The sequence below is a fragment of the Bos mutus genome, chromosome 28 (assembly GCF_027580195.1).
Source record: "Bos mutus isolate GX-2022 chromosome 28, NWIPB_WYAK_1.1, whole genome shotgun sequence".
Taxonomy (NCBI): Eukaryota; Metazoa; Chordata; class Mammalia; order Artiodactyla; family Bovidae; genus Bos; species Bos mutus.
Window position 1 is genome coordinate 17,843,143 of NC_091644.1, and position 15,667 is coordinate 17,858,809.

Genomic DNA, 15,667 nt, shown 5'->3' on the forward strand with positions numbered 1-15,667 from the left:
GAGAGAGGAGTATCTCAACCCAGAAGATACTGAAGTATGCAATGGCAGGCAGGGGGCTCCCAGAGCTGGAATTCCAGACCCTTCTGCACACACGTAAGAACAGCAGCACCTTCACCTGCTTGAGCAAACCCGGTCCAGAACCCCCAGCTCCGGTTCTAGAGCAATCCCTCCTCAGGCCCAGCCTGCATGAGTGGCCAGAAGATGGTGCTAAGTCAATGGGTTGCCTCAGCAGTGCGGGGCCCAGGCTCCAGCCTCTGCCTCCTCCTGTTCCCACAGCTCCTCCACAATCGGGCAGACTTCCCTACCCTCAAAGACTCTGGTCCTCAGTGCTCATCAACCACCTTTGCAATCACCCAGTGAGAGTTCCTCCCCGTTTCTTCTTGGAGGAAGCCTCGCTGGCCCACATGGCTCGGTGCCTTCTCCCCCTCCCCAAGAGCCCAGTGTGGGGCTCAGGGGGCAGATGGGTGGTAGCCCCCTGGGGAGGCTGTAGGCTTCGGCCCTCAGTGATGCAGACTCCCAGGGGCCCACTTCTCCCCTGGACTGGGAGCCCTCTCGGGGAGAGGCTCCTGTACTGAGTCACTCTGCTGGAGTCACTCACTTCTGGCTGAGCAAACAGGAAGGAGGAGGTGGCCTGGACACAACATTAGGAATCAACTATTTGATAAGACAAATTTAAAAAATAAATTAGAAAGGAAGGAGACAGCCTGATATGTGGCTGTCCACCCCTTGGGACTTCAGAGGCTCCCATCGTGCTGGGACTGTGGTGCCCAGAGTGTAGTGCTCTTGTTCCCCAATCTGGCCCCTGGCTCTGGACCATACACCAGTTCCCGCTGACCTGTCCCTCTCCCCAGCCTCAGAGAACTGGCAGTGAGAGGCCCCACCTGATGTCTGATGCCCAGCAGCACACCTGGTCATCCCTGGTGTGGGCACGTGTGCCCCATATACGTACATATTTAAGCCTTTTGCTTGGCTGCACAGAACGGCGCGGAGAATGTCAGTGACAGAGCATGAGGCAGAAACTTATTAGCGCTGATATTTTCCCGGATCCTGGCGCTATATTCACTATTAGTTCTAATTCAGCGGCTCCCTCTACAAAAGCTTATTGTCCCCTAATGGGAAATCTACAAACCGAGTTTGACTTCTTTATTAAAAACCAACAAGCAGTGGATGAAAAGGAATCACCTGGCCCCCACGCCCGCCCCCTCCTTGCACAGCCCTGTCGCCTTGATCTGCCTCTCCCCACCCCCAACCTGAGCAGTAAATGCTGCCATCAACTCCTTCATCTCTGCTGGGGCTTTTTTTTTTTTTCCCTTTTCTGTTGAGAGAAAATCCCTTTGGAAGAGGGAGGAAGCAGCTCAGCCAAGTGACAGCTACTTAAAAATCACCCACATGAAAAACCAACCCGGAGGCGGTGACCTTTTCAAGTGTGGTCCTTAGACACAAGTGACTGCACTGTCCCAAAGCTCTGCTCAAGAGACGATGCTCACTCACAGTCAAGGTGGTACCTGCCTTTGTTATCAGATCTGCCCTGCTGCCACAGGCCAGGGCAGACCCAGAAGGGAAGTACAGGGTCCCTGCTGACCTGCATGATGGTTGTGAGGAAATCTGAAAATAGCACCCCTTCTGCTGGACTGAGGTGGCTCCAGGCCAGGGCACGTGTTGGCTTGCTGAGAGGACAGCAGCCAGGTAGACTCCTGCCCTCACTTGCCTCTGGACATGGAGACCCCCGCTCCCTCGTATCAGGGAGGGAGATGGAGGCTGCTGGTCACTCTTCTATTCACAGTAGATAAAAGGTCAGTTCTGACTCTGGGCCATTCACTTCCTGTTCCAGCTCCATGTGAAGGGTTGAGGCAAAAAGAGAGAGAGGCCCTCCCCAGGTCCTTTCTTAGCGAACCACAGGTTGGGAAGCGGGCTGGGATTTGGGGCAGTCCCTGGGATTCAAGATCCCATGAGGGCAGATTTTTGAAGGCCTCACTACTCAGAGTGGTTCCCTGGCCAGAAGGATCAGCGTCTCATGGGAGCATGTAGAAATGCAGAGCCTCAGCCCTTCCCCAGATGTGCTAAGTGAGAATTTGCATTTTACGAAGACGCCTGGGGAATCCACATGAACTCTGAGGCACACTAGTCTCAGTCACATGAAGACTGGGATGTCCAAGCCTCCAAACCTAGGAGTGTGGTGGGTAGAACGTGAGCCCAGGAGTCAGACTGGTCAGAGTTCAAATCTTGGCTAACTAGGACTGGAGGTAAATTCAAATGCCACTTACCGGCCAGAAAGCGAGGAAGGCACTGGTGACCCTGCACCAGCTATGCTCCCTCCCTGAGCCTCAGCTGCCTCGTCTGCAGAATGGGATCGAGAGAGCCTATGTAACGTGAAAGCCGCTGGCACAGCACGAGGCTCCAGAAGTTTGAATTTCCACTTGGTCAATGCTACGTGCCCATACCTGGGTAGCATGGAACACCTCAACTTATTTCCCTAAACCTCCCCTACTCTCACCCTATTTCACATCCGTTTCCAAAAAGTCTAGAGCAGGTCCTTCTCTGTCCAGCTGAATTCCCTGGAACTCCCTGTGCATTAGAGAGCCTGAAGTATGGACGCTGCCACTGGAACGCGTCCGTCTTACCAGCAGTAAGATGGCCCATGTTACTGGAGCCAAGTACCACCCACAGGATCAAGCTTAATCTTCATGACAGTACCATGAGGATCCCCACTCTTTAGATGAGGAAACTGAGGTTCAGAGAGGAAAAGAATCCCAGGTCACATGGCTAGACGGTGGCAGAGCTGAGTGTCAAAGCCATACGCCTCCCAAGCCATGCTCCTCTCTCTATTCAGTGTCCCTTTGTGGGGGAGCAGGATTCATAGTCACCTTCATATCCCTCCCCAGTCTCTACTGCACAGCACACATGGGAAGAATTCACTGCTTGCCTGAGCAGAGCAGGATTCTGGTTGAAAGTGGTGGTGGTGGTGAGGGGACTGGTCAGGGTTACGAGTGTGGCCAAGATTAAGGGGACACTGGGGGCTGTGGTCAGGGTCAGGGCCATGCAGGCAAGAATACCAGGATGTGGTCAGGGCTGGTAGCAAGCGTACTGTGCTTCTCCGCTCTTAGCCTTGGGTTTCAGGTGGGTGGTCTCAGGTTAAAGGCAGGCATGCTTTTGGGTTTTTGAGGATCTCCTTCTGGCCTCCCCGTGGAGCCTGAAGTGTCAGATGAGGGTCCTAGACTCTGCCCTTCCATTTCCTGGACCTGGTTCTACAGAGCCTCTCTGTCCCCTGTTCCCCCTAAATGTTGCTCCCACATGCCCAGATGCAAGGTTCCTCCAGGCATCACCCTAGACTTTTCCATCACTGCCCACCCCAACATATTCTGTAAGCAAGTGGGGTCCCCTACCCAGGGCTGGCCCTGGAGGCTCAGTCTTGGGTTGAGAGGATGAGGCTCAATAAAGGCAGGTGTGAGGCAACACCAGGGGATGTTGGCAAAGCCGGCTGGGATAGGAAAGTCATCTGGCAACCTGCTCTGGGCAAGTTTCTGCTGCTGCTGCTGCTACTGCTGCTGCTGCTAAGGCGCTTCAGTCATGCCCGACTCTGTGCGACCCCAAAGACGGCAGCCCACCAGGCTCCCCCGTCCCTGGGATTCTCCAGGCAAGAACACTGGAGTGGGTGCCTTTGTCAAATCACAGCGAATCTCCTAACCTGACAATCTGATCAAATCCTCCCGGAGCCGGTAATGCACTAACTCTTCCATCAGCACGTGTTCACCGTCTCCACAGGCAGTAGCCTTTAATGGGATGGAGGTGGGTGTCTGGGCCGGGGGGCAGGAAGGCCCACTGGCCTGGTGTCAGACCATGATCTGCATCCCTGGGATTGCTGTGGGAGCTGTGTGGGGCCAACGAACCAGTGTGGAGATGGATTCAGTGACTGATAATTTCAGACACGGAAAGCACTAAGGTGTGCTTGATATTCGTGTCAGACAAGCTGTGGTTTGGTTTCAGGCCCCTTTAGATCTTCAGAGGAATGGAAAAAGGAAGTGAAGAAGAAAGAGGGGCCCAGAGAGAGATAGAAGAGAGAAGATGACCTTCCAGGAATTCCCTTGAACTTCACGGAATGTGGCTATAAATGAAGGAACACAGGACATTACCTCCCTGCATGAGCCCCAGCTCCTGCTCCACCCCAGAGGGAGTCCCGAGGCTCCGAAATGAAATTAGAGCAGGACTATCAGGCTATCCTTGGGTCCCAGTGCCCCGTGCCTTCCCTGGCCAAGCGAGGAGGCAGTTTGCTAGGGGACAGCCTTTGGGACAGTCTGAGTAATGCTCTGAGCTGTGGGGACAGCCAAGGATGTGGGGACACAGGGTTTTAGCAGGGCTCCAACACTCTGGGAGCACAGTCACCACCTCAGTTCCCAGAATAGCAAGGCCAGTGCACCCCTGGGTACTTACAAACACCTCAATGGTGACAGAGACAGTGCTGTTCAGAGGAGGGTTGCCAGCGTCCTTCGCCATGACGGTCAGATAAATCAGCCCATTGGGTATCTGTTCATAATCCAGGGGGCGGCTCACGCTGATCACTGAAATGACAGGACAGGCCCCAGGCCCTCTGTAAGCAGACTTTACATGCCCATCTGGCCAGGGCTCCCCTTTGGACAGACAGGGTGTGGCTGGCTTGGCCTGGTTTTTCCCTTCTGCCTGTGAACTCCCAGAGCCTCATGGACTTGACTGAGGTTTACTGACTACTTGATCTGTGCCAGGCCCACTCTTGAGTCCAGCAGCTGGCAACTATTTTGGTGGTAAGGTAAGCCCCACTTTACAGATGAGGAAAGCAGGCTCAGAGAGGTTCAGTGTCTTCCCCAGAGACACACTGCACATGCCTGGACTCTCACTTTTCCTTTCATGCTAAGTCATTGATTTTCAGTTTTGGGAAGGAAGACGTACTGGCTTGGGAGTGGGGGCATAGGCAGTCTGCAAAGGCATTACCCACAGTATTAAACTGCCACTTTCTATTTGGGAAACAAACACAATTACCACTTTAGTAATATAAAGCCCAAGGGTGGTTCTTCTTGCTGAGAAGGTGGTGAGGTGTGAGGGTGGCAGAGGTGTGGGACTGCTCAGCTTTTAAAAGCGGGCACAGATCTTACAGAGGCCCTTAGGCTGTAGTATCCTGAGCCAGGATGCAGCCTCTGCAGGTCCATGTCTCTGACACAACTGTGGGGTAGGAGGAGGAGTGAGTCCCACACTCAGAGAAACCCAGTGCCCATCTGCTCTGTCTTGGGGACACTGAGCTCATCTTCCAGCATTAGGGAAGCTTTGCGGAGGAGAGGACATCCAAATGATCTTAAAGCTAGCCAGAGGTAAAAGGGAAGCAGGGCAAAGGGGTCGGGAGGAAGGGCTTTCCCAGTGGAAGGAGCAGACTCTGCAAATCACAGAAGTGGCCTCGTCAGGTGCGAGTGCAAGTGGTTCTCAGCAGCTGGACTCTGGTGGGGAGGCAGGTGCTGAAAGGCAGCCAAGAGCCCGATCACAAGGGCCTGCCCGGACAGTTTTGCTGTGTGACTTTGGCAAATCGCCCTCTGTCTCTGGGCCTCGGAAGAAAAACAAGTGGTCTCTTGGGATCTTGGAGCTTGAGGTTGTTGCTGCTATTTCCTTCCTGGGCTCCTGGGATCAGGACCCACAGTGGGGCAGGTAGGGCAAGTTCCAGAGTATGGCAGGGAAAGGGAAAGGCCACTTCCAGGAAGGGCTGGGCAGTAGCCACAGCATACCCAAATGATGGGGAAGCTTGGCTAATAAGCCTCCCCCAACCCCCCCGCCCACACCACAGATCTGCCCAGACACCTTTTCTTAACAAAGACCTCACACACGGTGGTAACTTGAGAAGCCCAGCTGGCCACAAAACTAAGATTCAAAGATATGACTGATCAGAGACACAGATCTTGAGCCTATGAAAAGGTGACCCCACACCACATGCTGCTCCAGCCGACAGGAGCTGTGGGGCAGCTCCCCAAGTGGCCCAGGGTGTCTGGGAGGCAGAAGGGCCCCCTCCTGAGACAGGTGTGAAGTGCAGCCCTGTTCCCACCTGTCGACCCTCCTCCCCAGCCGGGCCCTCACTCCCGCACGTACCACCATAGCCTTCATACACACTGATGTCGAAGTAGCTGCCGAAGGCAGAGGCATTGACGATGCTGTAGGTGATCTGGTTGTTGGGAGGCGAGTCTTCATCCGTTGCCTGGAAGGAAGACGGTGAACAGAGCCCATGAGCTTTCAGTGATGCTGGGGCCAGAAGAGGGTGGAAGGAAAGAAGGGCTGGACTCTCTCTGAGCACCCTTCTCTGGGTGATCCAGGCTCTCCCTGTCCCCGAGTTGAAGGCTACCCTCTGGCTCCCAGCAGACACTCATGATGTAGGGGTGTGGAGGTATTCTGGAGAACCTAGAGGGCAGGCTGAAGGCCTAGAGGGAACAGAGGAAGTCTAGGCCTTATCCAGAGGATGAAAAGAGTCTCCACCACACCTGGCATGACCATCACCTAGACCCCTAGTCCCAGCTGGACCTTCCTATGTATGGAGGCCTTCCCTGACCACTGGACTGGGTTAGGTCCTGTGCTGGACACCCCATTCGTCTCCTTCCTGATTATAGCCTGTCTACTTTCTGCCTTCCTTGTTCAGACTGTCAGCTCCATGTGAGAAGGAACTTCATTTCTTGACTGCAACTGATACTTAGAGTTCAGCCCAGTGTTTGGCACCCAGCAGATGTCTAATAAATGCAGGTTGAGATGGATGGATGCAAGGAGAGAAGATACTTGGAATGGGGTCAGGTATCCTCCTCCTTCTTGACCGTCTCTGGTGTGGCTGCATTAATTAGCTCTTCCCAAATGTCTCTGACCCTAGGAGCCTCCAGGGGCCTCCCTCCGGTCTGTGTGTAAGAGGAGCTGGGCAGGGAGGTGGGCAGGGTCCACTGCGGAGCCATGGCCATACTGGGTGGGCACGTGGTTGTGCCTTCTGTGTGTCTCCCATGCCCACCTCTTCCACCTTGCCCTTATCCCTGCCTCCTTCAGAAGTAAGTTCTTATTGGAGGCTCTGGGTCCTGTCACTCTGGGTTGGCAGAGTGTGGAAGGGGCATGAGATGTTAAGAAGTTTCTGATTATAGGTCACCCGTGTATGGTGGAGAGACTCACTGCAGGAGGAGGCTTGAAGCATGGAGCCCCAAGTTCTGGTCCTGGCTCTCTACTAATTCATTGGGCCTGCCTCTCCCTTCCTATTTCCCCTTCCGTGAACTGGGTTGTGTCCATGGTCTCTGGCTCCTTCCAGCCGCAGCGGTACCTGACTGTAGGCTATCACTAAAGGGTTTGGATGGGGGGCTTTACACAAAGAACTGCTTGGCACTCACCAAGGGAGGTGCAGGGTGGTGACTGGAGACCTAAAGTCTAAGCCAAAGCAGACACTAGCCTTACCCAGTAACCAGGGATGCAAAGTGATGCTCAGAGGTGGGCCTGACACAGATGGAGAATGTGACCCCTGATCTGAGCAGAATCCTTCGTGGGTGGGTGTCAGCACTTCTTGCAGTGGCTCTACAAAGGGGTAGTCAAGGAGACGGCAGAGAGAGAGAAGGACAAGGGAAACAGACAGATCAAATGGCACCCTGGTATCTTACCCGGAGTCGCACCAGCTGTGTGACGGAAGGCTCGTTCTCTCTCAGGGCACCCACATAGGCATCCTTCTGGAAGGTGGGCACGTTGTCATTGACATCCAACACATTGATCCTGACCCGGCCTGTGGTCTCCTCACCGCCCCCGTCCCGGGCAATGACCGTCAAGGTGAAGCGCTGGATGAGCTCGTAGTCCAGTCTGGCAATCAGCACGATGAGTCCTGTGTCCTTGTCCAGAGAGAACCTGTGTCAGGCCGGGAGGAGGAAGGGAAAGGACACCCTGGTTTAAAGCAGTTTGTGGATAAGGGCCTGCGTTTACCAGCCTGTCCTTGCCCAAGGTGATTAACAGAGAGACATTAACAAAGTCTGAAATTTGCCTTGTCATTTTCCCTAAATAAGAAGAGCAGCTATGTTTAACAGGAGGTGGTGGGCAGGGATCAGGACCACATGAGAGATGAATGATGGTCAGGTACTGAAAAGGCAGGAGTATGTTGATTTAATCAATGAGGAAACTTGGGCAGAATTATGCTCCTCTTGCTGTGGACAAGAGTTTCTGCCTACTGGAGATATTTAGATGTTAAGGAACTGCAGTGGTCAGAAATTCTTAAAACTGATACCACAGAAGTACAAAAGATTATTAGTGACTACTAAGAAAAATCACGGAGAAGGCAATGGCACCCCACTTCAGTACTCTTGCCTGGAAAATCCCATGGGCAGAGGAGCCTGGTAGGCTGCAGTCCATGGGGTCGCAAAGAGTCGGACACGACTGAGTGACTTCCCTTTCACTTTTCACTTTCATGCACTGGAGAAGGAAATGGCAACCCACTCCAGTGTTCTTGCCTGGAGAATCCCAGGGATGGAGGAGCCTGGTGGGCTGCCATCTATGGGGTCGCAGAGTCAGACACGACTGAAGTGACTTAGCAGCAGCAGCAAAAAAAATCATATGCCAACAAACCAAACAATCTAGAAGAAATGGATAAATTCTTAGAAACACACAGACTATCAAGATTAAATCATGAAGAAATAGAAAGTCTGAACACACTGGTTACTGATAAGGAGATAAACCCAATAGTCAAGAATATCTCCCAAACAAAAGTCCAAGACCAGGTGGATTCACTAGTGAACTCCATCAAAAATTTGAAGAACAATCAATTCCAATCCTTCTCAAACTCTCTCCCAAGAGAGAAGAGTAAGGAATACTTCCAAACTCATTTTATGAGTCCAGCTTTACCCTGACACCAAAACCAGATAAGGACAAGACAAGAAAATGACAGGCCACTATCCCGATGAACAAAGACGCAAAAACCTCAGAAAACATTACAGATCAAACCCAACAGAACGTTAAGAGGACCATACACCACGATCAAGTGGGATTTATTCCAGGGATGCAAAGATGGGTCAGCATCTGCAAATCAACGTGACGTGTGACACTAACACAGAGAAAGATTGTATCATATGATCATCTCACTAAACACAGAGTAAGGGCTTCCCTGGTGGCCTAGTGGTTAACAATCCACCTGTCAATGTAGGAGACGTAGGTCCAATCCCTGCTCTGGGAATATCCCACATGCTGTGTAGCAACTGAGCCCATGTGCCACAACTACCAAGCCAGTGCTTTAGAGGCAGTGAAGCACAACTACTGAGCCCACACTCTGTAACTACTGCAGCCTGTGCCCCTAGAGCCCACGCTCTGCAACAAGAGAAGCCACTGCAACAAGAAGCCCACACACCACAATGAAGAGCAGCTCCTGCTCACAACGAGAGAAAGCCTGTGTGCAGCAATGAAGACCCAGACTAGCTGAAAATAATGAATAAACCATCTTAAAAAACACAGAATAAGCATGTGGCAAAATCTGGTATACATTTATGATAACAACTGTCAACAAAATGGATATAGAGGAAAAGTACCTCAAGATAATAAAAGCCATATGTGACAAGCTCACAGTGAACATTATACTCAATGCTGAAAATCTGAAAGTTTTTTCTCTAAGATCAGGGACAAGATAATGATGCCCATTCTTGTCACTTTCATTCAACATAGTACTAGAAGTCCTAGCTACAACAATTAAGCAAGAAAAAAGAGGGCATTCAAATCAGAAGAGAAGTAAAACTTTCACTATTGACAGATGACATCATGTTATATGTAGAAAACCCAAATCACTCCACCAAAAAAAAAAAAAAAGGTTAAAATCAAAGGAATGTGGTAAAGCTGCAGGATACAAAATCAATATACAAAAGTCTGTTCTGTTTCTTTATACTAATAATGAACTATCAGGAAGAAAAATTAGGAAAAAAGTCCCGCTTACAATTGCACACACATACACACACAAAAAAACCACAGTAAAATACTACCTAGGAATAAATTTAACCAAAGAGGTGAAAACCTATACACTGAAAAATATGACATTGATGAGAGACTAAAAAAGACAAATAAAAAGATATTCCATGCTCATGGATTGAAAGAATTAATATGGCTAAGATGTCCATACTACTTAAAGCAATCTGCAGATTCAACGCAATCTCTATCAAAATTCCAATGGCACTTTCCACAGAAATGGAACAATAATCCTAAAGTTTGTGTGGAACCATAACAGAACCCCAGAGCCAACCTAATCTTGAGAAAATAAAACAAAGCTAGAGCTATCACACTCCCTGATTTCAAACTATATTACAAAGTTACAGGAACCAAAACAGTATGGTATTGGCATAAAAGCAGACACACAGATCAGACAGACTCTGGTCTGAAGAGCTGGGTGGAGGCTTCTGTCTGAGGTACCCTATACATAGCAAGTGAAGCTAGATGAAGCACAAGGGAAAAAAAAGTTCTTTTTGGAAGATATGATGATGGAGTAGAAGGATGTGACCTTACCTCTTCTTACAAAAACACTAAAATCACAATTAACTGATGAACAACCATCAACAACAAGAATCTGGAACCTATCAAAAAGGATATCCTAGATCCAAACACAAAGAAGTCACGACAAGATAGTAGGAGGGATGCACTGTGATAAAATCACATCCTATGCCTGCTGGGTGGGTGACCCACTGGAAAACAATTATATCATAGCAGTTCTCCCCTAGGAGTGAACGTTCTGAGCCCCGTGTCAGGCTCTCCAGCCTAGGAGCTTGGTGATGGGAAGAGAGGCCCCAGAGAATTTGGTTTTGAAGGCCAGCAGGGTTTGACTGCAGAAATCCAAAGGACTGGGGGAAACAGAAACTCCACTCATGAAGTATGTCCACCAGGACCCAGGAAAAGAGTAGTGCTCACAGAAGAGCCTGGGCCACAACTGCCCGCTGGTACTGGAGGGCCTACTGTGAAGGTGGAGCGACTATGGCTTAACTCATGGACAAAGACACTGGAGGCAGCAGTTCCGGGGAGCACTCACTGGGAGCCCTCTTGGAGGCAGCCATTTTCTCATTAAGGCCTGGCCCCAACAAAAGCCTGCAGGCTCCAGGGCTGGGACACCCCAAACCAAACAGGCAACAGTGTGGGGACACAGCCCCGCCTGTTAGCATACAGGCTGCCGGAAGTCTTCTTGACTCTCAGCAGTGTTAAAGAAGCGTGCAGCTATTATCTGTTTAAATATTTTCTCAGGTCCCGCACAGCTGCTCACTAAACACACCCCCTGACACGTCTCTGTCCACCAGAAGGACAAGATCCAGCCCCACCTGCCAGTAGGCAGGAACCACTTGCTCCCGTCAGAGAGTCTGCACAAGCCTCTCAGCCAGCCTCGTTCAACGGGAGGGCAGAAAGCAGAAGAACTACAACCCTGCACTCTGTAGAATAGAAACCACAATCACAGAAAGTTAGACAAAACGAGCCAGCAGAAGAATGTGTCCCAGATGAAGGTAACAGATAAAATCCTAGAACAACTACTAAGTAAACAGGAGATAGGCAATCTACCCAAAAAAGAACTCAGAGTAATGATAGCAAAGATGTTCCTAGCTCTCAGGAAAATAATGGAGCCACAAATCAAGAAGACATAGGAAATATTTAACAAAGACCTAGGAGAACTAAAGAACGAAAAAGAGATGAACAATAAAATATCTGAAATGAAAAACACACTAGAAGGGATCAATGGCAGAACATATGAGGCAGAATGCAGATAATATGGAAGACAGAATGGCAGGAATCACTGCCACAGAATAGAAGAAAGGAAAAAGACGAAAAAGAAATTAAGACAGTCTAAGAGACCTCTGGGACAACATTAAATGCATCAACATTTGCATGATAGGGGTCCCAGAGGAGAAGAGAGAGAGAGAAAGGACCTGAGAAATATTTGAAGAGACAGTAGCTGCAAGTTTCTTTAACATGGGGAAAGAAACAGGCACCCAAGTCTAGGAAGCACAAAGAGTTCCGAAGAAGGGCCCTTTGGGAGTCTTTAAACCCAAAGAGGAAGATGCTGAGACATATTAGTAATTAAATTGACAAAAAAAATATTTAAAGTAACAAGAGAAAAGCAACAAATAACATAAAAGGGACTCTCATGAGTTTATCAGCTGATTGCTCAGGAGCAATTCTACGGGCCAGGGGGGAGTGGCACAATACACTTAAAGTTGAAAGAGAAGCACCCACAACCAAGAATACTTTACCCAGCAAGGCTCTCCTTCAGATTTAAGGCAGAAACCAGAAGCTTCACAGACAAGTAAAAGCTCAGAGAATTCAGCACCAACATTTTACAACAAATTCTAAAGGAATTCTCCAGGCAGAAAAGGTCTAAACTAGAAACAAAAAATTCATGAATGTGAAAACTCACTGGTAAAGACAAATATACAGAAACAGGTAAGAAATCATCCACATACAAATATGGTATCAAAACTAAGCAAGTGTGAGAATGCAGGATATGGGAAAAATATTTGCAAACAATGTAACTGACAAGGGATTAATCTCCAACATCTATCAGGTTGGCCAAAAAAGTTTGTTTGGGTTTTTCCATAAGACCCATTCAATATCACAGTAATCCAAGTCTATGCCCCAACCAGTAATGCTGAAGAAGCTGAAGTTGAACAGTTCTATGAAGACCTACAACACCTTTTAGAACTAACACCCAAAAAAGATGTCCTTTTCATTAGAGGGGACTGGAATGCAAAAGTAGGAGGTCAAGAAACACCTGGAGTAACAGGCAAATTTGGCCTTGGTATACGGAATGAAGCAGGACAAAGACTAATAGAGTTTTGCCAAGAAAATGCACTGGTCATAGCAAACACCGTCTTCCAACAACACAAGAGAAGACTCTACACATGGACATCACCAGATGGTCAACACTGAAATCAGACTGATTATGTTCTTTGCAGCCAAAGATGGAGAAGCTCTATACAGTCAACAAAAACAAGACCGGGGCTGACTGTGGCTCAGATCATGAACTCCTTATTACCAAATTCAGACTTAAATTGAAGAAAGTAGGGAAAATCACTATACCATTCAGATATGACCTAAATCAAATCCCTTATGATTATACAGTGGAAGTGAGAAATAGATTTAAGGGCCTAGATCTGATAGATAAGAGTGCCCAATGAACTATGGAATGAGGTTCATGACATTGTACAGGAGACAGGGATCAAGACCATCCCCATGGAAAAGAAATGCAGAAAAGCAAAATGGCTGTCTGGGGAGGCCTTACAAATAGCTGTGAAAAGAAAAGAAGCGAAAAGCAAAGGAGAAGAGGAAAAATATAAGCATCTGAATGCAGAGTTCCAAAGAATAGCAAGAAGAGATAAGAAAGCCTTCCTTAGTGATCAATGCAAAGAAATAGAGGAAAACAACAGAATGGGAAAGACTAGGGATCTCTTCAAGAAAATTAGAGATACCAAGGGAACATTTCATGCAAAGATGGGCTCGATAAAGGACAGAAATGATATGGACCTAACAGAAGCAGAAGATATTAAGAAGAGGTGGCAAGAATACACAGAAGAACCTTACAAAAAAGATCTTCACGACCCAGATAATCACGATGGTGTGATCACTCACCTAGAGCCAGACATCCTGGAATGTGAAGTCAAGTGGGCCTTAGAAAGCATCACTATGAACAAAGCTAGTGGAGGTGATGGAATTCCAGGTTGAGCTATTCCAAATCTTGAAAGATGATGCTGTGAAAGTGCTGCACTCAATATGCCAGCAAATTTGGAAAACTCAGCAGTGGCCACAGGACTGGAAAAGGTCAGTTTTCACTCCAATCCCAAAGAAAGGCAATGCCAAAGAATGCTCAAACTACCGCACAATTGCACTCATCTCACATGCTAGTAAAGTAATGCTCAAAATTCTCCAAGCCAGGCTTCAGCAATATGTGAACCGTGAGCTTCCTGATGTTCAAGCTGGTTTTAGAAAAGGCAGAGGAACCAGAGATCAAATTGCCAACATCTTCTGGATCATGAAAAAAGCAAGAGTTCCAGAAAAACATCTATTTCTGCTTTATTGACTATGCCAAAGCCTTTGACTGTGTGGATCACAATAAACTATGAAAAATTCTGAAAGAGATGGGACTATCAGACCACCTGACCTGCCTCTTGAGAAATCTGTATGCAGGTCAGGAAGCAACAGTTAGAACTGGACATAGAATAACAGACTGGTTCCAAATAGGAAAAGGAGTACGTCAAGGTTGTATATTGTCACCCTGCTTATTTAATTTATATGCAGAGTACATCATGAGAAACCCTGGACTGGAAGAAACACAAGCTGGAATCAAGATTGCTGGGAGAAATATCAATAACCTCAGATATGCAGATGACACCACCCTTATGGCAGAAAGTGAAGAGGAACTAAAAAGCCTCTTGATGAAAGTGAAAGTGGAGAGTGAAAAAGTTGGCTTAAAGCTCAACATTCAGAAAACGAAGATCATGGCATCCGGTTCCATCATTTCATGGGAAATAGATGGGGAAACAGTGGAAACAGTGTCAGAATTTATTTTTTTGGGCTCCAAAATCACTGCAGATGGTGACTGCAGCCACGAAATCAAAAGACGTCTACTCCTTGGAAGGAAAGTTATGACCAACCTAGATAGCATATTCAAAAGCATTACTTTGCCAACAAAGGTCCGTCTAGTCAAGGCTATGGTTTTTCCTGTGGTCATGTATGGATGTGAGAGTTGGACTGTGAAGAAGGCTGAGCGCCAAAGAATTGATGCTTTTGAACTGTGGTGTTGGAGAAGACTCTTGAGAGTCCCTTGGACTGCAAGGAGATCCAACTAGTCCATTCTGAAGGAGATCAGCCCTGGGATTTCTTTGGAGGGAATGATGCTGAAGCTGAAACTCCAGTACTTTGGCCACCTCATGCAAAGAGCTGACTCATTGGAAAAGACTCTGATGCTGGGAGGGATTGGGGGCAGGAGGAGAAGGGGACGACAGAGGATGAGATGGCTGGATGGCATCGCTGACTCGATGGACATGAGTGTGAGTGAACTCCGGGAGTTGGTGATGGACAGGGAGGCCTGGCGTGCTGCATGCAGTTCATGGGGTCGCAAAGAGTCGGACACGACTGAGAGACTGAACTGAACTGAACGGATAAGACCCAAATAAACATTTCTCCAAGGAAGACATACAGATGGCCAAGAGGCACATGAATAAATGCTTAACACTGATAATTATCAGAGAAATGCAAACCAAAACTACAATGAGATATCACCTCACACCAGTCAGAATGGCTATCCTCAAAAAGTCTACAAACAATAAATGCTGGAGAAGGTGTGGAGAAAAGGGAACATTTTTACACTGTTGTTGGGAATCTAAATTGGTACAATTACTATGGAGAACTCTATGGAGTTTCCTTAAAAAACTAAAAATAGAGCTGCCATATGATCCAGCAATTCCACTCTTGGATATATACATGGAGAAAACCATAATTTGAGAACATACATGCACCGCAGTGTTCACTGCAGCACTATTTATAGTAGCCAAGAAATGGAAGCAACTTAAATGCCCTTTGATAGAGGAATGGATAAAGAAGATGTGGTACATATGTATGATGGGATATTATTCAGCTGTTAAAAAGAAAGCAATCATGCCATTTGCAGCAACATGGATGGGCCTAGAGATTATCACACAAATGAACAAAT

The 15,667-nt window shown here is 48.2% G+C and overlaps 1 protein-coding gene across 1 annotated transcript in view; it reads right to left on the bottom strand.

Annotated features, from left to right (window-relative positions):
• LOC138986105 (cadherin-23-like) overlaps nucleotides 1-15,667 on the bottom strand; it is a 343,994-nt gene that overhangs the window by 35,890 nt on the left and 292,437 nt on the right. The window contains exons 15-17 of the mRNA XM_070364712.1: nucleotides 7,626-7,863; nucleotides 6,100-6,205; nucleotides 4,429-4,556 (exon numbers count right to left, since the gene is read on the bottom strand). Coding sequence (XP_070220813.1) covers nucleotides 4,429-4,556; nucleotides 6,100-6,205; nucleotides 7,626-7,863 — 472 coding nt within the window. The remainder of the gene's footprint in view (nucleotides 1-4,428; nucleotides 4,557-6,099; nucleotides 6,206-7,625; nucleotides 7,864-15,667) is intronic.